This window comes from Colossoma macropomum, unplaced genomic scaffold (genome assembly GCF_904425465.1).
Source record: "Colossoma macropomum unplaced genomic scaffold, Colossoma_macropomum, whole genome shotgun sequence".
Lineage (NCBI taxonomy): Eukaryota > Metazoa > Chordata > Actinopteri > Characiformes > Serrasalmidae > Colossoma > Colossoma macropomum.
The window spans coordinates 1,118,474-1,140,054 of NW_023494796.1; the positions used below are offsets into that span (position 1 = coordinate 1,118,474).

The 21,581-nt window shown below is 40.1% G+C and overlaps 1 protein-coding gene across 1 annotated transcript in view; it reads left to right on the forward strand.

The window, feature by feature from the left end:
* LOC118816958 (zeta-sarcoglycan) overlaps positions 1-21,581 on the forward strand; it is a 323,041-nt gene that overhangs the window by 197,563 nt on the left and 103,897 nt on the right. The window contains exon 3 of the mRNA XM_036583569.1: positions 13,633-13,734. Coding sequence (XP_036439462.1) covers positions 13,633-13,734 — 102 coding nt within the window. The remainder of the gene's footprint in view (positions 1-13,632; positions 13,735-21,581) is intronic.

Below are 21,581 nucleotides of genomic sequence, written 5' to 3' on the forward strand. Positions count from 1 at the left end.
TATTTTGTAATGTTATCTTAGAGCTTCATAGTGTTATCTTAGTACTTTATTGTGTTGTCTTAGTACTTCACTGTGTTATCTCAGTACTTTATAGCATTGTCTTAGTACTTTACAGCATTATCTTAGTACTTCACAATGTTATTTTAGTACTTAATAACGTTATCTTAGAACTTCATAGTATTAGAACTTCATAGCATCATCTTAGTACTTCATATTATTATTTTAGTACATCAATGTCATCTTAGTACTTCGTAGTGTTATCTTAGTGCTTCATAGCATTATCTTAGTACTTCATAGTGTTATTTTAGTAATTTGTGGTGTTATCTTAGTACTTTATAGTGCTATCTTAGTACTTCATAGTGCTATCTTTGTACTTCATAGTGCTATCTTAGTACTTTGTCATGTTGTCTTATTACATAGTGTTATCTTAGTACTTCAGTGTTATCTAGTACTTTGTAGTGTTATCTTACTACGTCATAGTGTTATCTTAGTACTAAATAGTGTTACCTTAGTACTTCATAGTGTTATCTTAGTACTTCGTAGTGCTTTCTTAGTACTTCATAGTGCTATCTTAGTACTTCATAGTGTTATCTTAGGACTTCATAGTGTTGTATTAGTAATCTTAGTACTTTATACTCTTATCTTAGCACTTTGTAATGTTTTCTTAGTATTTTGTCATGTTATCTTAGTACTTCATAGTGTTATCTTAGTACTTCATAGTGTTATCTTAGTACTTTGTAGTGTTTTCTTAGTACTTTGTTATCTTAGTACTTCATAGTGTTATCTTAGTGCTTTATAGCGTTATCTTAGTCTTCATAGTATTATCTTAGTACATCATAGTGTCATTTTAGTACTCTCTAGCATTATCTTAGTACTTCATAGTGTTATCTCAGTACTTCATAGTGCTCTCCTAGTACTTCATAGTGTACTCTTAGTACTTGATAGCATAATCATAGTACATTGCAGTGTTATTTTAGTACTTTCTAACATTGTCTTCATAGTTCTTAGTCGTATTTTATGCTACAAAGTAGTAAGATACCGCTGGGAAGTACTATGATGGCAATACGAAGTACTAAGATAATGTTATGAAGCATTACAATAATGTTATGAATTGCTAACATAATGTCAAGAAGCAAAATTGGATTTTTTTTTTTCTTTTCATTCTCCATAATGTTAGCTTCAACTGCAAGTATTAGTGAAGATTTAGGAGACTTTCCAGAAAAAAGACAGAAGCAACTCAAGCTCAAATAATCAACATTACTCACTGCCGCCCTCTTATGGTGTTATTACATGCAATAGAAGTCATAACTTGAGTGGTTTATAAAAGTCATGACATGTCTCACTACATGCCTTTGTGAAGTCTTGTATGTGTAACTTGGGTCATTCTATCCATCATTCTGATTCTATCATTACTGAACCTTATTTTCTCTATGTGTTGTTTTCTGTGAGTTGCAAATATGCTACATTTTTCATGTGTGTTTAATTAGAATTTCATTTATTTCAGAGCTTGTTTTTCTGAAAGTGCTGACTAATTTAATCAGTTTTCTAAAGATATGTCATCTGTTCACATGGTGGATCTAAGCTCACTGCTGTTGACGTTGTACAGCAGTAAAAACATTCATTCTGAGACTGATTTATCTTCTGAAGCTTAAAGCAATTCTTCACTTGCTTTTTTTATGATGTTTTTCTTAGTCGGCATAAACTGCCAAACTGTTCTGCTGTTGTTGTTTTTTTTTTGAGTTGAGAGTAAATTCTGCAACTTAGAGTTAATGCAGATATATTTACATTTATCTCAGCTGCTTGTAAACACTCAGTGCTCTATATTAGTTTAAGCTACAAAACTGCATGTGTGCTTCCATTAACTGGCCACTTTATCAGAAACACCCACCTTGTACTTCCACTAACGGGCCACTTTATTAGAAACACCCACCTTGTACTTCCACTAACTGTCCACTTTATTAGAAACACAGATGTTGTACTTCCACTAACTGGCCACTTTATTAGAAACACCCGCCTTGTACTTCCACTAACGGACCACTTTATTAGAAAGACCTACATTGTACTTTCTCTAACTGGCCACTTTATTAGAAACACCCACCTTATACTTCCACTAACTGGCCACTTTATTAGAAACACCCACTTTGTACTTTCTCTAACAGGCCAGTTTATTAGAAACATCTACCTTGTGCTTCCACTAACTGGCCACTTCATGTGTTGATTTGCATCTCATCTCTCTCTCTCTCTCTTTCTGTCTTTATCTGTCTTAAATTTCTTTAACATTCTCTAATTATGTCTGTTTGGAAACATGTGATGTTAATAACATGGTAATAGATAGGTAATACAATGTAATAAATGTGTTCAATTTGCAATTACCTGACACGTTTTCCTGTGCCTGTACATATATGCATATTAAATCCACACATTTATATTTTCTCTCTTTCTCTCTCTCTCTCTTTTTTAATTACCTTTTTAACGTTTATTATTATTATTATTATTATTATTATTATTATTATTATTAATTAATTAATTAATTACGTTTCGCATTTCATTACTTCTAAATATTTTATAACAGCAATGACTATCGACTTCTGAGAGTAACCTTGAAATAACTGATGGCCAGTTGTGTGACGGGTCAGTTGTCATTGTCTCTGATGAATGGAGGAAGATAAGTGGGCAGATTTTGTGGGAGTTGGTGCAGTGAGTGAGTGGACTCCCCTTGACCTGAGGCTCTAATGGTACGGTCCTGCCGTGAGTAATAACGGTGAGATCAGGCGGACCGCTCCATCACTCAGAGGTCAGGGATGGAGGGGTGTAATGAGCACAGAGTCAAAAGCTAATGGCTCCGTCCCATTCATCACCACACGGCGCCGAAGTTCCTCCACTCATTTATCATAAATCACACTCGCTTACAGCTGCACTTTCCTCACTTTCTGAGCCTCTAAAAGCCTCTGAAAGTTCACTTTAAAGTCACGTTGTTAAGTATTCGACCGTATTATAAAGCTTACTTGCCAGTTTCAATGCTATCCTAAACCTACCAGTTCCTCCTTCATCCCAAATTTTCCAGTTCCTGCTTTGTCCCAAACTTCTCACTTTTGTCTTTGTCTAAAACGTCCCATTTCTTTCCAAATTTCCCACTTCCCTACTTTCTCAAAACATTCTCAGTTATGTCTTCCTGCTTCCAGCTTTGTTCTAAATTCCCATTCTATCTTCATTCCAAACTTCCCAGTTTCCCACTTTATGAAATAAAATTTATGTTATGACTTTGTCCCAAACTTCCTAGTTCCCTCTTAGTCCCAAAAGTCCCAGCTCCAACTTTGTCGTAAACATCCCAGTTCCCAAACTCTCCAAAACCTCACCCAAACTTCCCAGTTCCAATGTCATCCTCAAACTTCCTAGTTTCCACATTTTCACAAATTTTCCTAGTTCTCAATCAGTCCCAAACTTCCCAATTTCCAATTCATCCCAAACTTCCTAGTTTTAACTTTGCCCCAAACCTCCCAGTTCTGATTTTGTCTCAAACTTTCCAGTTGCCACTTTGTCCTTAACTTACCTCAATCTTCTGTGATCCCAAATGTCCAACTTCTGACTTATTTCCAAACATCCCATTTTGGACTTTATCTCCATACTTCCTATTTCTGACTTAATCCTAAACTTCCCACTTAGGACTTCATGTCAAACTTGCTAGTTACAACATTGTCCCAAAACATCCCAGTACCAACTTCCTTCCAAACTTTTCAGCTCATGCTTAGTTTCAAACTTCCCAGTTCCAATTCAGTTACATAATTCCTGGTTCCCACAATTAGATTTTTCACTGAACTCTCTCTATAATGTTCAGATCGGGTTAGAAGCATTTAGCTACACTCATACAGAATGATTATGAAACTACTGTGTGTGTAAACATCATGAACCCTCTGACCTCTAAATCCATGCTGGACAGATTTCCCAAACACAATTCCGCCAAACAAAGGAACACAGTGAAAGCACTTCAAGTGCGTTAGCGTTTGTGCGGGTATGTGCAAGTGAGATTTATTGAAGGCAAAAGAAATCAAAAGTACTTCCAAGGTTAAAAACACTCCAGTGTATGAGTTTCCAGAAGCTTCTCAAAGCTTTGCTTTCTTGTTTGAAAAGAAAAAATTTGAATGCAGCTCAGCGGAAAAGCACTTTTACTGTGAAATCCTGTCGTTTCTCTGCTATTGAAGCAGCAGTAGTGGTTCTAACAGTTCAGCGGGAAGCTGTATGTAGACTTGCTGTGTTTGGGATACAACACTTTCTGTATCTGTCAATTTATTAATTTCCTTTGTGTTCATTAACCTGTGTTTAAGTTTGGCTTCCATTGATGGACATCTTCATTTAGTGTAACCAAGTGTCACAAGTAGATTAATAAAAATGATCAAAATATTGTAATAATGTCGTAAGAAGCAGATGTGTAATATAAAAAAGCCCAGTGATGAATAGTAACATGATACAAATAATAAGAAAATAAAACAGGCCTTACAATAACAAACAAAAAAGAAAGAAAAAAGTCAAAATAATTAAAACAATCAGCTCAAACTGTGAAGTAAAACAGTCACAACCAGTGAAAATCATTAGAAATCAAACATTTAAAAATTCTAGGAGAGACAAGCAAGTTGAGCTTTGGAGTATCCCATATGATATCCCGGCTGACTGGACAAGAACTGTGAAGTTTGGGAGAAAAGTGGGAAATGGGAAGTCAGAGACAATTTCAAAGCTGGGAAATTTGGAATGGAAATTTTGCAACAATTTGGGAACAGGAAAGTTTAGGACAAAGATAATGGGAAGTTTAAGACAATGGTAATGGGAAGTTTAGGACAAAGATAATGGGAAGTTTAAGATAAAGTCAGAACTGGGAAGCTTTGGACAAAAAGGGAACTAGGAAGATTAGTAAAAAGTCAGAGCTGGGAAGTTTGGGACAAAATGTGAACTGGGAAGTTTGGGAAAAAGTCAGAACTGTAAACTTTGTACAAAATAGGAACCCTGAATTTTGAACTGGGATCTTTGTGACAAAATTGGAACTGGGAAGTTTGGGACAAAATGAGAACTGGGAAGTTTGGGACAAAGTCATAACTGGGAAGTTTGGGACAAAGTCATAACTGGGAAGTTTGGGACCAAATGAGAACTGGGAAGTTTGGGACCAAATGAGAACTGGGAAGTTTTCAGAAAAAGTCAGAACTGGGATGTTAGTGACAACATTGGAACTGGGAAGTTTGGGAAAAATCAGAACTGTAAAGTTTGTACAAAATAGGAACTGGGAATTTTGGGAAAAGTCAGAACTGGAAAGTTTGAAAAAAAAACACAGTAACTCTGAAGTTTAAGATGAATTCAGAACTGGAAGGTTTGGGACTGAGTGGAAAATGGAAATTTGGGATTTACTGCATGTAGTAGGGTGTAATGTAGTAATACTCCAGTGTAAACTTAGGAAGCTTTGCTAGAAACATCAGAACAATTTCGTCTTATAGATTTAGTTAAAAAAATCCAAATTTGATTGTGAATAAAAGTATGAAATAAAAAAATAAATGAATGAATGAATGAATGAATGAACAAAGGAGTCAACAAATAAATAAATAGCAGATGTTTGTTCATGGCATAATTACATTTGTAATGTTATGATATCAATTAATTAAATGGTTACTGTTAAATGATCATCAAAGATATTACTGTAGAAGTATAAATGTTACATGTCATGGAATATTTCAATACATAAATATTTCAATACATAAATAAATAAACAAATTGTTGGACCTTCATTTGTGTCTAAGCTACAAAATGATATCATTTCTGACCAATCAGAATGACCAGCAACATTCATCATTGGGGCATTTGGTACCCAGAGTGGCCTAAATACACACACCCACATACACACACACACACGCACACACACACACACACACACACACACACACACACACACACACACACACACACACACATAATTGCATTGTGATCGTCCCCAGCAGGGCATTTGGTCAGTGACTAATTAAACTGTACTAACTGAAAGTCATTCTGACTGAGAGATCAATCCAGACAAACGTTTACATTGTTGAGCCTGCTGGACGTGTGTGTGTGTGTGTGATTGTGATCATGTGTGTGTGTGTGTGTGTGTGTGTGTGTATGTGTGTATGTGTGTGATTGTGATCATGTGTGTGTGTGTGTGTGTGTGTGTGTGTGTGATTGTGATCGTGTGTGTGTGTGTGTGTGTGTGTGTGATCGATCGTGTGTGTGTGTGTGTGTGTGTGTGTGTGTGTGTGTGATTGTGATCGTGTGTGTGTGTGTGTGTGTGTGTGTGTGTGTGATTGTGATCGTGTGTGTGTGTGTGTGTGTGTGTGATCGATCGTGTGTGTGTGTGTGTGTGTGTGTGTGTGTGTGTGTGTGATTGTGATCGTGTGTGTGTGTGTGTGTGTGTGTGTGTGTGATTGTGATCGTGTGTGTGTGTGTGATTGTGATCGTGTGTGTGTGTGTGTGTGTGTGTTATGTTCGTGCTGGATTGCATTATTTTCTGCAGTTCTGCGACGTAAATTTTTACAAGCTGCGTCCAGCGAAGGTTGTTGAAATCCAATGAAGAATCGATTGGCCGCCGAGACCGGCACGAACGGTTGACCACAGGAAGTGAGCGAGCTGTTAATGGGCTGAAATGAAGCCCTGACCTTGTGATAGGTTATGATTATTAAAGCTGGTGAGAAACCCCAGCTGAAATTAAAATCCAATACCCGCCTTTTATTCTCTGCCGGAGGAATAACTCGCCTCTGTTATTGGGCTGTTTAGACTCTAATGATCTTTATTAAATCCATTCCTTTATTTATTTTTATTTATTGTAATCATTTTCTTGTATAACGAGTTTCAGCGCTGCCGTCCTGCTGGGTGGCACTGCCCAGTGTAGAGTAATTGATGGTAATTTAACTTGTTAGCGCAGATTGAGTATCAACACACTTCCATATTGTGCCGTGTTGGGCCTGTCAATCATATAAGCTCATCAAGCTCCACCTCCTCTGGGACTGCTGAGTTCCTTGTTCCTTGGTTGAATTGTGTTTTGCACCTTATTCAGTCTGAATTTTGCATTTCTTCATTTGAACTTTTTTACATTCACTTCTTTTTATCAAACTCTTATTCTTTTGTATTTTGATTTGATGTTTATTTACAGTAACTTGGTAAGAAAAACGTGGGTGGGGAAGTGAACGGGTGAAGTGAGTAGGTAAAGTGATCAGTGGATCAGAGTCAGCAAGGTGAATGTGAATAAACAATGGAAAAGAGAAAAGAAAGTAAGGGCAAGTGAGTGAGTAAGCAAACCATTTAAGTGAGTCAGCAGAGTGAGTAAGGGAGTAAGTGGAGTGAGTAGTGGAAGTCAGTAGGGAAAGTCCATAAAAACAATGAGGTTGGAGAGGGAGTAAGGAAAGATGATTAAGGGAAGTGAGTAAGGGAAGGAAGAAGGGTTGATTAAACATAGTGAGCAAACTAATTAGGAAAATGAGTAAGAGAAAGTGGCTATGGGAAGTGTGGAAGTGAGTAAGGAAAGTGAGTAAGGTAAGTGGGCAAGTGAGTAAGAGATGTGACTAAGTGAAGATAGCAAGTGAGCAGGAGAAGTGCGCAAGTGAGAAAGGGAAATGTGTGAAAGAGTAGCCAAAGTGAAGTAAGTAAAGCGAGTCAGGGAAGTAAGCAAATGATGAGCAATTGAGTAAGGCAAGTGAGCAAGTCAGTAAGGGAAGTGATGTGTAAATGTGAGTAAAGTGAATACAGGAAGTGCACAAATGAGTAAGTATGTAAGGGAAGTGTGCAAGTGAGCAAGTCAAATAAGTGAAGTGAGCTACAGAGTAAAGCAAGTGAACAAATGAGTAAGTAAAGGGATTAAGGGATTAAGGGAAGTGACTGAATAATGGGAGTAAGGGAAGTGACCGAATGAGTAAGTAATGGGAGTAAGGGAAGTGACCGAATGAGTAAGTAAAGGGAGTAAGGGAAGTGACCGAATGAGTAAGTAAAGGGAGTAAGGGAAGTGACCGAATGAGTAAGTAAAGGGAGTAAGGGAAGTGACCTAATGAGTAAGTAAAGGGAGTAAGGGAAGTGACTCAATGAGTAAGTAAAGGGAGTAAGGGAAGTGACTCAATGAGTAAGTATTTAAGGGAAGTGTTCAAGTGACTAAGTCAAATAAGTGACATGAGCTACAGAGTAAAGTAGGTGAACAAATGGGTAAGTAAAGGGAGTAAGTATGTAAGGAAAGTATGCAAGTGAGCAAGTCAAGTAAGTGAAATAAGCAAGTGAGTAAGGGAAGTGACCGAATAAGAAAGTAAAGGGAGTAAGGGAAGTGACCGAATGAGTAAGTAAAGGGAGTAAGGGAAGTGACCGAATGAGTAAGTAAAGGGAGTAAGGGAAGTGACCGAATGAGTAAGTAAAGGGAGTAAGGGAAGTGACCGCATGAGTAAGTAAAGGGAGTAAGGAAAGTGACCGCATGAGTAAGTAAAGGGAGTAAGGGAAGTGACCGAAAGAGTAAGTAATGGGAGTAAGGGAAGTGACTCAATGAGTAAGTAAAGGGAGTAAGGGAAGTGACCGAATGAGTAAGTAAAGGGAGTAAGGGAAGTGACCGAATGAGTAAGTAAAGGGAGTAAGGGAAGTGACCGAAAGAGTAAGTAAAGGGAGTAAGGGAAGTGACCGAATGAGTAAGTAAAGGGAGTAAGGGAAGTGACCGAATGAGTAAGTAAAGGGAGTAAGGGAAGTGACCGAATGAGTAAGTAAAGGGAGTAAGGGAAGTGACCGAATGAGTAAGTAAAGGGAGTAAGGGAAGTGACCGAATGAGTAAGTAAAGGGAGTAAGGGAAGTGACCGAATGAGTAAGTAAAGGGAGTAAGGGAAGTGACTCAATGAGTAAGTATTTAAGGGAAGTGTTCAAGTGACTAAGTCAAATAAGTGACATGAGCTACAGAGTAAAGTAGGTGAACGAATGAGTAAGTAAAGGGAGTAAGATGTGACAGAAAGTATGCAAGTGAGCAAGTCAAGTAAGTGAAATAAGCAAGTGAGTAAGGGAAGTGACCGAATGAGTAAGTAAAGGGAGTAAGGGAAGTGACCGAATAAGAAAGTAAAGGGAGTAAGGGAAGTGACCGCATGAGTAAGTAAAGGGAGTAAGGGAAGTGACCGAATGAGTAAGTAAAGGGAGTAAGGAAAGTGACCGAATGAGTAAGTAAAGGGAGTAAGGGAAGTGACCGAATAAGAAAGTAAAGGGAGTAAGGGAAGTGACCGAAAGAGTAAGTAAAGGGAGTAAGGGAAGTGACCGCATGAGTAAGTAATGGGAGTAAGGGAAGTGACTCAATGAGTAAGTAAAGGGAGTAAGGGAAGTGACCGAATGAGTAAGTAAAGGGAGTAAGGGAAGCATGCAAGTGAGCAAGTCAAGAGAGTAAGTGAAATGAGCTGGTGAGTAAAGCAAGTGCAAGCACTGAGTTGGGAAAGTGATCAAGTGATAAGGAAGTGAGTAAGGCAAGTGAGCAAGTGAGTAAAAGAAGTGAGTAAGAGAGAAAGAGAGTAAGGGAAGTGAGCAAGTGAGTAAGTAAAGCACTACAGGAAGTGTGCAAATGAGTAAGGGAAGTGTGCAAGTGAGTTAAGTGAGCTAGTGAGTACAGCAAATGAAGAAATGAGTAAATAAAGGGAGTAAGGGAAGTGAGCAAATAATAAGCAAGTGAGTAAGAGAAATTGAGTAAGGGAAGTGAACAAGTGAGCAAGGAAAGTGAATAAGGGATGTGAGCAAGTGTGTAACAGAAGTAGCTATAGGAAGTGAGCAGGTGAGTAAGGAAAATAAGGGAAGGGAAGTAGGCAAATAACTAAGGGAAGTCGGTAACAGTTTCTATGAATGTCACGTTTGTAAGCATCTATAAACACATAACATGTTATAATGCATTCATAAGGCATTATAAACATGGTTATAAACATTTATAAAAATGAATTACACTTTACAGGCATGTTTAGTAGACATTATGAATCGTTAATATAATGCATTATAAGTAGTGTCGATAACATCTTATACTGTCAGTGCCAATGAAGTCAGTCCCAGCTTAGAGAGCGCAAACTAAAGACAAATGCCAAGCTAACGGTGGTGTACATTACCTTTCCCACATTGGGTAAAACACTGATGGCACCACTAGTTTAAACTCTGACATTTGAAGCCTGTGATGAGATTTATTGTGCATGTTTTACTGTTTCAGTAAATTCTTCAGTAAATACTTCAACTTGAAGCCTCACTCTGAACACTGGAGGAGGCTTTAGTACAGTACGCTTCACTTTACTTAGAGCGGACAAATACGACTTATGAGCTCTCATAATTTGTTATGATCAGTGCTTATAATGTATTATGTTAAGAATTCATAATGCATAATAAGCATGGCTGTAATGTGTAATGCATTTTTATATATATTTATAGCCATGTTTATAAAGCCTTGAATGCATTATAACATGTTATGAATGTGTTTATAGATGCTTTACAAAGGTGACATTCATAGAAAGTGTTACCGGGAAGTCAATAGAAGAAGTCAGGGTACTGCGAGTGTGAGTAAGGCAAAGTGAGCAGAAGAAGTTAGCAAAGAAAGTGAGTAAAAGAAGAAAGAAGGCAAGCTAGTTAGGGGAAGTGTGCAGGGGAAGTGAATAAGGAGGTGCTGGGTTATATAATAAAACTGCTCTATGGAATCAAGTCTCATATGCCAAATTTCCAAACAGGATCTTTAAATGAAGTTCAGTGCTCTGAGCAGACGCTGAATGAAACGCGGCAGAGGAGTGTGTGTTCTGTGTGTAATTACAGCCTCCACACACACTGAGGGGGCGGAAGATTAATGCTGAACATGGCTTCCCTAAGAACGAGAGAGAAAGGCTCAGAATTATATAACAGAGAGAGAGAGAGAAGACGAAAGACGTCATGACATGTTGGGTGTTTGGAAGTTTGCTTCTTTAGTTTTGCACTGGAACTGGGAGGCTACAAGTAATGGAAGCTTATGTTAGCACAGTGCTAACTGCATGCATAAATCATCACTGAATGTGTTTACATGCACTTAACAGTCTGGTCATAATCAGATTTCTGCAGTCATCTGATTATTCAAGTAGTTGTGTAAACAGCACACTCCAATTTCTTAGATTGGATTATGGTCTAGTACTCAGATTAAGAGATCCGATACAGAGAGCTGATTTGAGCAAAGTAATGGGGTTTTTCAGTGCATGTGAGCTCTTACTCTGATTTCTTTCATTTTTCTCAGTCTGCGCATGTGTAAAAACAGACCGCTGTCCCGGAAACTGCAAGCAGGGTTTAACCCAGCACCAGCGAGACGGCAACAGAACACTTTTGGAACGACACTGAAACCAACTAAGCTTGACAAAATGAAGGATTTACATATTCTTCATCTTCTAGATGATGTATGTTCATATTTTACCGAGTTGTTACGTCACGTCTTCTTCTGTGAGTTTATTGGCTGGTTGCAAAGCAGAAATCCAATTACTGCCTGAGTCATGTAGACCTGGGGTTTTCCCATTATCTGATTACCCAAGTGCATGGAAACACACTGAATGGAATACTGAAAAAATCAGATTCTCTGCAGTTTATTAAGTGCATGTCAGATTATTATAAATCAGATTATTAAGTCCATGTAAATGCAGTCAGTGACTTGACTCAAACTGTGATATGCTATTAATGGATTCTGACCTAAAACTAGCATTTTATATGACGTTCATTATGCTGTATATATATATATATCATATATATATATCTATCAAGGAAATACCCAGCATGCATCACACAAATACATCGTAGAGCCATTGGGAATCTCTAGTCTTCAAACTGGAAAATCTCAAATCTCGTGGCAGTGTTGTAGGCAGTGATTCAGTTCTTTTGAACTAGCCATGTAAGTGAATCAATCTATTTGTGTTTTGATTCTTTTGATTCACCACTCAGAGTGGATGTCCAGAGACTGCATACGCTACAATTTCGACCCACTACAGTAACCCACCTTCACAGTTATGGCTAAGAAGTTCCGTTTCCATGCTAACAGTAGCCTAGCTCAGACTAGATAAACAGAATCATTTATCTGACTCATTTCAGTGAATCAGAGTATTTGAGTTTTTGATTTGTTTGATTCGCCCCTCAAGTTAGATGTCCAGAAATACTGTGTAGGCTACAGTTTTGACCCCCTTAACCCACTTTCCTGGTTATACCGAAGAAAGAAGGTCTATTTGCATGCTAAGCTAACTAAGACCACATTTATGAAATCATTTGTCTGATGCCGTTTAATGGAATCAGACTATTTGAGTTTTTGATTCACTTGATTCACCATTCAGAGTGTCCAGAGATACTGTGTTGGCTACCATTTCAACCCACTGAAGTGACCCACCTTTACTGTTATGGCTAAGAAAGAGGTTCTATTAGTGTGCTGATAATAACCTAGCTAAAGGCATGATTGAGTCATTAAATGAGTCATTCAAGAGTCATTTACTTACAATAATTTGTTTTCAAATCACTGTGTGGTGTCTTATCTAGCTATCTTATCTAACACTGAATTATCTATAGACATAGACCAAAATATGGACAAAGTTCAGGCTTCAGGATGGCTGCTGCTGCTTTTTAAGCTTTGCTAGTCTACTTTTGTCTGTGTTTATAGATAACCGAGGGCAGTCGTGGGCTGGAGGTTAGGGAACCAACCTTGTGACCGGAAGGTCACTGGTTCGAACCCTGAGCTGACAGTACATGGCTGAGGTGCCCTTGAGCAAGGCACCTAACCCCCAACTGCTCCCTGGGTGCCATGGATAGGGCTGCCCACCGCTCTGGGCAAGTGTGCTCACTGCCCCCTAGTGTGTGTGTTCACTAGTGTGTATGTGGTGTTTCACTGCACTGATGGGTTAGATTGAGGGGGGTGAAATTTCCTCACTGTGGGACTAAAAAGGGTCTCTTAATCTTAATAACATTGTGTCGTACAGTGTCAGAAACAACATAATTGGGTCTATTGGAGCTTACCGAACACCTCCATGAGCAAATGTGTGATGATTTAGACATGTACCCCAATGCTAATTGGTGGCTAATTGTTAGCTACATTAGCTGTGTAGCTCCAGTGCACCAAACATGTCTTATCAGATTGACTACAGTTGAGGTAAACTGTGTTTTTCAGGGCAGGACCAATGCTTTAAGGTGTGCAGTTACTCTCTAGATCACTGCAGAGGCCAAGGCAATAAATCTTAGCCTGTGCGATTATTTAATTCTACGGATTACAGGACAGACTTGGAATTGAACCATCCTGCAGTGGCCCTGAGATTTCATTAGAAACGGTCAGAAACTGTCCATTTCATTAGATACCCTTCTCTTGTAGCTCCACCTTAGAGACGGTGGCCCATCTGTTGGTGCGCAGGTAGTGATAGCCATCAGTGGGCAGTTTCTGGCCACACAGCCACTCCTAGAGGGATATGTTTGGGTTGTGGACCACTCTCAGCCTAGCTGTCACACTGACATGTTTGCCAGCGATTAAATGAACATATGTCATCTAATACATGGAGCAAAAGTATCACCAGAAAGCTGAGGCCTTCATCTTTATAGCAGTGCAAGCTCCAGTTGACGTCCTAATAAAGTGTGGATTCATATCTCACCTCATCTCTCTCTCTCTCTCACTTCCAGGATGGTATGGGTAATCTCCGAGTGACCAAAGAAGGCGTGAGGTTAGAAGGCGTCTCGGAGTTTCTTCTTCCACTCTACGTGAAGGAGATTAAATCCAGACGGGTAAGGCCTGTCTCAATCTGATGGGTTCAATCATTCTTCCTTGTTAAATTTTGGCAACAGACGCAGCCTGAAATTCGTCTTTGGTGGTCAAAACACTTTTTATCATTAGGTTATATTGACTTTAATAGTCTACAACCCAATAACTAGAGGCAGGTAATCCAGGTCCAAAAAGTAAAAACCCTCCCCAGGATTTTGTTCCAACTGCATGACTTCTCTAATTTGCTCAAACCAGCAGCAAAGGTGTTCAGGCAGTTGGAACAAAATCCTGGGGAGGGTTTTTTTACTTTTTGGACCTGGATTACCCACCTCTACCAACAACATTGTATTTTGAATGTTTTTAGCCCTCTGCTACATGTATCTGCCGCTTGTTTTCAGACATAATCAATTGAACACAGCATTTGTGTGAGCCTACGTTGCCAACATTAGCACTTAGCACCTCTAAGCCTACTAAAACCAGCATTTTTATGAGACATCACTACATATTACAATTGTTTTGTTTACTCTGCTGACTCATCTTAGCTAGTTTCAGCGCAGACTAACTGCTAGTAGCATTGCTAAGTTTAATGCTACGTGCCTTCTTTTCTTTGTCTGCTGCAGTTGGGTTACCAGGCTGATTGGAATTGTGTTTGCTTCTCCTGTGTAGCTGGTCTAATAGCATGCTGCTTTTATTTAATGCAATTGGTTACAGCTTCTATGACTATCTTGGGTTTCTGTAACTCCATTTTGCTAATTTAAGCACTTAACACTCTCAGCTCCTGCTAAGGCTACTGTTATTAACATTTTTAAGCCCACATTAATACCATTTCATTTATTCAGGGATGAGTGCTGACTCATCTCGGGGCTTGTGAGCTGGTTTAACTATTTTCAGGGCAGGCTACTTTGTCGGACTGGGTGGAATTTTGGTTGGAAGCATCTGTATTGATGCCATGTTGCTTTTATTTAATGCTGTCAACTATTAGTGAAGGATAATATGACTAAGCTACCTTTGTGAATGCCAATAATATTTGCCAACCGATTCCAGATAGAATTCTTGACATTCTATTTTCATGAGTCTACATTGCTAAAGCATTAAGCAAATGCTTATCATTTACTGTAGAATTACTGTTGATTTATTAGCTGGTTTAGCACCAGCTATGCTCATGGCAGGCTAATTGCTAGAGCTGTTAACCTCAATGCTATGTCTCTTCTTTGTCGGCTGCAGTTGGGTCATCAAACTGAGTGGACTTTTGACAATGCTTCTGAATTGTGGCTGGTCTGATGACATTTTCCCTTTTTTCAATGCTATCAATTCTCTCTAAAGGCTGCTGCTGAATAAGCTTAAACCAGCGTGAAAGCTGGTTTATGCTGGTCAATGCTGGTCTGGTGCTAGTGTACCTGGTCACCCAGCATGGTCTTGCCGGTTGACCAAAATACCAGCATTCAAAACACAACATATGCTGGTTTTACTGGTGACCAACTATCCTGGTCTGTATTGTTTTTAGCAGGGTAGCAGCTCTTTTCAGAGTATTTCCTTTTCAGATACATCATTGGAAATAGCTTTTTTAGTAGCCTTCATTGCTAATGGTAGCACTTAGAACTGTTAAATGTTGGTTAAGGCTACTACAAATAACTTGAGTCTGTGTTGCTAATTTTAGCACTTAGCACTATCAGCTATTGGCTGACATAATTACAGTGCTGCTGGAGTTTTTAAACACTGTGTCCACTCACTGTCCACTCTATTAGACACTCCTATTTTGTCAGTCCACGTTGTAGATGTGTAAGTCAGAGACGGTAGCTCATCTGCTGCTGCACAGTTTGTGTTGGTCATCCTGTAGTCCTTCATCAGTGGTCACAGGACGCTGCCCACAGGACGCTGTTGGCTGGATGTTTTCGGTTGGTGGACTATTCTCAGTCCAGCAGTGACACTGAGGTGTTTAAGATCCACTGAGACCAGCGCAACACACACTAACACACCACCACCACGTCAGTGTTACTGCAGTGCTGAGAATGATCCACCACTCAAATAGTACCTGCTCTGTGAGGGTCCATGGGGGTCCTGACCACTGAAGAACAGGATAAAAAGGGGCTAACAAAGTATCAGAGAAACAGATGGACTACAGTCTGTAACTGTAGAACTACAAAGTGCACCTATATAGTAAGTGGAGCTGATAAAATGGACAATGAGCGTCGAAACAAGGAGGTGGTCAGAATGTTATGCGTGATCGGTGTATTTCATGACAGTAACATTCAATTGTAATTTTTTTTTTACATCTTTTTACAAGGGCTAACATGACAAATTGCTACCAGCAAAGGATCCAGCAGTGTCATCTGTGCCACAGTAGATTCTGTAGTTAACGATGAGTGATTAATGACCCATTTTACAGCTAGATAACCTTTAGAAAAGGCCTGAATGCTCACATCAATAAATCAACGTTAGTTGCTGATGCGAGTGAACAAATTGCGAAATCTTGCTAGCTGCTAGCCTGCCGATGACAATGTTGATCAGCCTCAATAATTGCTGCCACATATGGAAGCCAATGAAGCACCCTGTGCATCATTTTTCAGCCTCCTCTCGGGGGAAATACAACCAGCAACCCCCTGCGGTGTCACGGATGACCATTTTGGATCCATTTCTTGTTCGGAGACTTGGAGCGAACGGGTGCAACAGAGCGGCTCTGGGCTAATCCAGCTAGCTGAGATGGCCAAGTCCTTTGGCTGGGGAAGTGCACCCAGTGCCCCTAGCCTAAGGGAGAGAGATTGAGCTGTGAAAGTGAGCTCTGGAGACAGGAAGCGCTGGCTTGTGTCATACAGAGCAGCTAGCTTGACCTGGTTTTAGCCCCCTGCTGGGTTAGACCCCAGCAGAACCGACAGAGAAAGAGAGAGTGAGAGTGAATCAGCCAGAAAGAGAATGAATGTGCAACTGTGTGAAGTGGAACGAGTGCAAGTGAATGAATTTGAGTATTTGCTTAAAGAGCCTGAGCTCCGCTTATGACGTCCACGTAGTTTTATGAGCTTAAAACAGTAGTAATTCATTTTTACACAACCATTTTCAACCTCTTTATCCTTAATGCTGCATTTACATTTTGATGGTAGACGGCAAACTGGATATTCTGTTGTTTTAAACAGATCAGTAAATATGAATTATTGTGTCAACAAACAACAACAGCGTTCAATAGTTCCAACTTTTGCAGTCAAGTCATTCCTCAATATAACTGACTGTATCTATACCTGTATATATAACTACACTGGAATAACATGCTCTTCTTCAGGCCTCATGATGCAACACCCAACAGCAGAACATTAAACAGGACTTAGAAGGTTAAACAGTGTGCTCAGTCTTTGGTGGATGTTGGAAAGGGCCTAGATTAGTCCAGGTGGATGTTGAGGGGCATCAGTACGTCCAGTAATCAGGTCAACTTGGGGAAGAAGCTGTTGCAGAGTCTGATGGTGGTGGAGCGGATGCTCCAGTGCCTCCTGCCAGATGGTGACAGGGTCGACCACAATGCTGGTGGCCTTGCGGATGCAGCGCTTGAGGTAGGAACTGTTGATTAAGATTAAGTGACCCTTATTAGTCCAACAATGGGGAAATTTCACCTCTGCAATCGAACCCGTCCATGCAGTGAAACACCTCATACATACTAGTGAAGACAAACACTAGGGGGCAGTCCAGTCGCAAGGCTGGTTCCCTAACCTCCAGCCCACGACTGCCCATGGTGGCATGATGGTGGGTAAAGACACCCCAGTGATCTTCTCAGCTGTCCTCCCAATCGGCTGTGGGGTCCTGTGGTCTGAGATGGTGCAGTTGCCATGCCAGACAGTGAGACAGCTAGTCAGACTGTCCTCTATTGTCCCTTGTAGAATGTAGTGAGGATGGAAGGATGGATGCTTGTGCTGTTTCTCAGAAAGTGAAGTCGCTGCTGGGCTTTCCTGGCTAGGCAGGTGGTTTTGAGGGTTTAAGTGGGGTCATCGGTGATGTGCCCAGGAAGGAAGTTGAATCATTGATGTGCACTGGAGGGTGATCACTGCGAGTCCTCCTGAAGTCAACAATCATCTCTTTTGTGTAATTAACGTTAAGAGATAGATTGTTGCCTCTGCACCAGTCTGCAAACCACTCCACCTGCTCCCTGTTTGCTGACTCGTCATTGTTGCTGATAAGACCCACCGCTGTAGTATCATCTGCAAATTTGAGGATGTGATTTGAGATCCAGTTTGCAACACAGTCATGAGTCAGCAGTGTGAATAGCATAGGTCTGAGCACACAGCCCTGAGGATCTCTATCGTCATTAAAAAAAAACAAAAGCAAACGTCCACTATTTTACTCTAAAACACTCCAGAAACCAAAAGGTCTTTGGCTATTGATCGGGGGAAATTATGAATATTGACTACAAAGTATAATATCACCACTGACATATGATGGTAATGCCATTAATTAGCTACTTTAGCCTCATAGCTCCAATGCAAAGCTAAAGAAACCTCAGACACATGTCTTGGCTGACCAAATACATTTGTGGCAAGTGGCGAAATTTGTTTAATTTTGATTTTTTGGTCAAACTATTGCTTTAAGTGAGAGACGCAAACCACTGACTAAATATATAAACTGGACCTGGTCATCCTGCTGTTTTCAATTGGGAACAGCTGACATCAGTGCCACTTCTCATGCGGCGGTTAGTGGGAATGCATGAGGCTACGCAGGTGCCTTAATGATGCAAATCTCCAGCATGTGATGTGAATAACTGAACTGTTTGTTGGAGCTACTCAGCAAAATTTTGTGAACGTAAATCATCACAACCTTTCAGAACAACAGGACACTAAACAACCTAAAATAAACTGAGTTACGACTTCCGCCCTGCGAGGGACTGGCGACCTGTGCTGGATGTTTCCTGCCTTCCGTCCGTTGAATGCTGGGATAGACTCCAGCACCCCCTGTGAACTAGAAGGAGAAGTGGCTTGTGCAGTGGGTGGTGCTGTTGCCTCACAGCAAGAAGGGCCTGGGTTTGATTCCCCGGCCGGGTAACCAGGTTCCTTTCCATGTGGAGGTTGCATGTTCTCCCCATGTCTGGGTGGGCTTCATCCCACAGTCCAAACATGTGTGGTTAGGCCAAATGGAGATGCTTAATTGCCCCTAGGTGTGAATGTATACGTCTGTTTGTCTGCCCTGTGATGGACTGGTCACCTGTCCAGGGTGTTTCCTGCCTTCCGCCCAGTGACCGCTGGGATAGGTTCCAGCTCCCCCTGTGACCCAGAGGGATAAGTGGCTTAGAAAGTGTGTGTCTGTGTGATTTTAGATATGTAAATATATGTAAATTATTTACCATATTGTATTGCAGTAGTAATAGAGAATCTGCTCCATGCTTTGTATTATCGAGCAGCTTCCACTGCAGATATTACAGTGCAGTCTTTTGAGTCGCAGCTTCATCACATCCTTCTCTGCTCTGTCATGGATAAACGTTTATTTTGAAACCGTAAAATGATTGACAGGGATCAAATGACAGACTGTCCATCTTCTGTAGTTGAGGACAGGGCCATAAACTGCTCAGGCGTCTCTGAAATGAATGGAGAGCTTCTCTCGACTGGTCATCTCATCCAGCGACACGCTTTGGAAGACAAAAGCTGGGGGCATGAAAGAAACATGCGAGAATGACGAGGAAGAATGTGGAGGAAAGGAAGGGGGTGAGTGAAGATGTGTAGACATGCTTCTACCCAGTTTCACACAGTCAGCTGGAGATAGAAGACGAAGAGACGCTGGAGAGGAGGGAGAAAAGGAAACTGGAAGACGAGCAAAAATAGAACCAATCTAAGTGGCACTTCTGTTTTTGGGAGCGTAATTACCCCAATTTGCATCTTTACATAATGCCATTTTGCATATGTGCTGGAAGGGGTCGAGATTGGTTTATTATCATTATTATTATTATTATAATTATAATTATGTCTTCTTTCACGAAACGAGGAAAACAAGCGTCCATGACGTTGGTGGGTGGAAGAAACGAAACATCGGAAGACTTGAGTTGAAGTGTTTCTTTCATACATTGAGTTTAATGGAGCCTCACGATCTTCTGCTATGCTGTTTCCCATTGACTCACAGTGACGAGGACGGTCAGAGGTCAGGTGCCAGGAGTATTAGCCTGTGATTGCTTTTGACATGAGGTGATGGCTCTATTTGAACCCCTCCCTCGGTGACACCCCAGGAGTTAGTCATCATCTGTGAGGATGGATTCATCACCACAGTAACGCTTTCAGAAAAAGCGGGAATGACACTAATGTTTGGAGGAGGTCAGGGGTCACGCTCCTGGACAATAGACGTGTCAGTCTGGCTTTTTAACGAGTGGAGTTCATCACTTTCTTCATCATCATCATCATCATCATCTACTGGTAGTGACAGACATTCATGCATAGAACTCATTCCAAGCCAGTTTCGAGGCTAGTTTTACTGCTACTTGCTTTATCTTCATCGTCCACTGCAGACTGGACGGTTCTCCCTTGTGGCCGGGCTAATGTGGCTAATATAGCTAGCTAGGATAACTTAGCGACTGTTTTGCAGCTAAAGCTAAAGCTTCAGCTTGGAGGCTGTCGAAGATACTGTACATAAGGTGGCATGATAGCTTGTTATGGCGCATGTATTTAAGTCTTGGGTTTGGTAATTTGTTTACATTGAAATTGTATTGAATTTTTGCTAATTTTATAAAAACAAAGAGGTCGGTTGGGCATTGGGTTTGGTTTCTAGAGATACTGCAACAATCAGTAGCCGAGAGGAAGCTAAGAAGTTTACGTTCTTCTCTGTCTTTCTTTAGTGTAAAGAAATTCTAAAATTTGAGATTGTAAATGTTATTTCTATGATAAATGGGGCCTAAAACTCGAGTTTAGTATGTTATTCACCATGTTTTTCTGAATTGTGTAGCCCAGCCCATTCATTTAGCAGAACTCACGATGTCATTTTCATGCAAATACATCACACAACCAGTGGAAATCCCTGTGGTGTCATCCAGTCCTCACTGCTAGCCACTGAGCTTTAGGCTAGTAAATACAAGCTAGCATTGGAGTAAGTCTTACCTTAATAGTCAGACAAAATCATAGAAAACTGTGATTCCATCCCTATTCAGCACAAAATAGACAAGCTTGGACTTTTTTTGGTCAGAGAAAAGAAGCCAAACTGTGGTGAACTATCTCTGATAGCCAGCTTCCTTGCTAATTTTAGCTTTTAGCTTGTTATTTTTCTGATTTCTGATGAGAGTTTCTGTCATTAGTCCACTCTCTCCATTGAAAAAATGATTTAAAGACCATAGTTATGAGGCTGGAATCAGACATTTTGCATCCTAGCAAAGTAGTTATGTTAGCTATCCTCCTTCCCTCTGCGTTCAGAAACTAATGACAAAAAAATAAAATTTAAAATTAATAAAATCTGCCTCAAAAATGTAGAAGATTCAGAAGAGGGGTTTTCACACTAGAGACTACTGTAGGATGTGAACAGGCAGGTTTATAACAATATAGTTTTTCACGTTGGCCGAAGTGGGGAAAAAAGGGATAAACAGAGAGTGCTAGCATACATGCTAATAATATTGCTTTTACTATTTAGCTAGCCAACAATACTTAAGCAAACATTATTAGCATAGATGCTAATGACATTACTTCTACTATTTAGCTAGCTAGAAATACTTTGGCAAATGTTATTAGCATACATGCTAATGCTGTTACTTTTACTATTTAGCAAACTAACGATACTTTAGCAAACTATTCACAAAGTGATTCTAAAAAATAGCAATCGAGGCATCAGCAGACCGTTGTTTACAGTCTGGTGCACTTACTGATCACGTAGTAGTGCTAGATTAGCAGGTAATAGATAATCACAGTGCTAATCGTGTACAGTATATCAT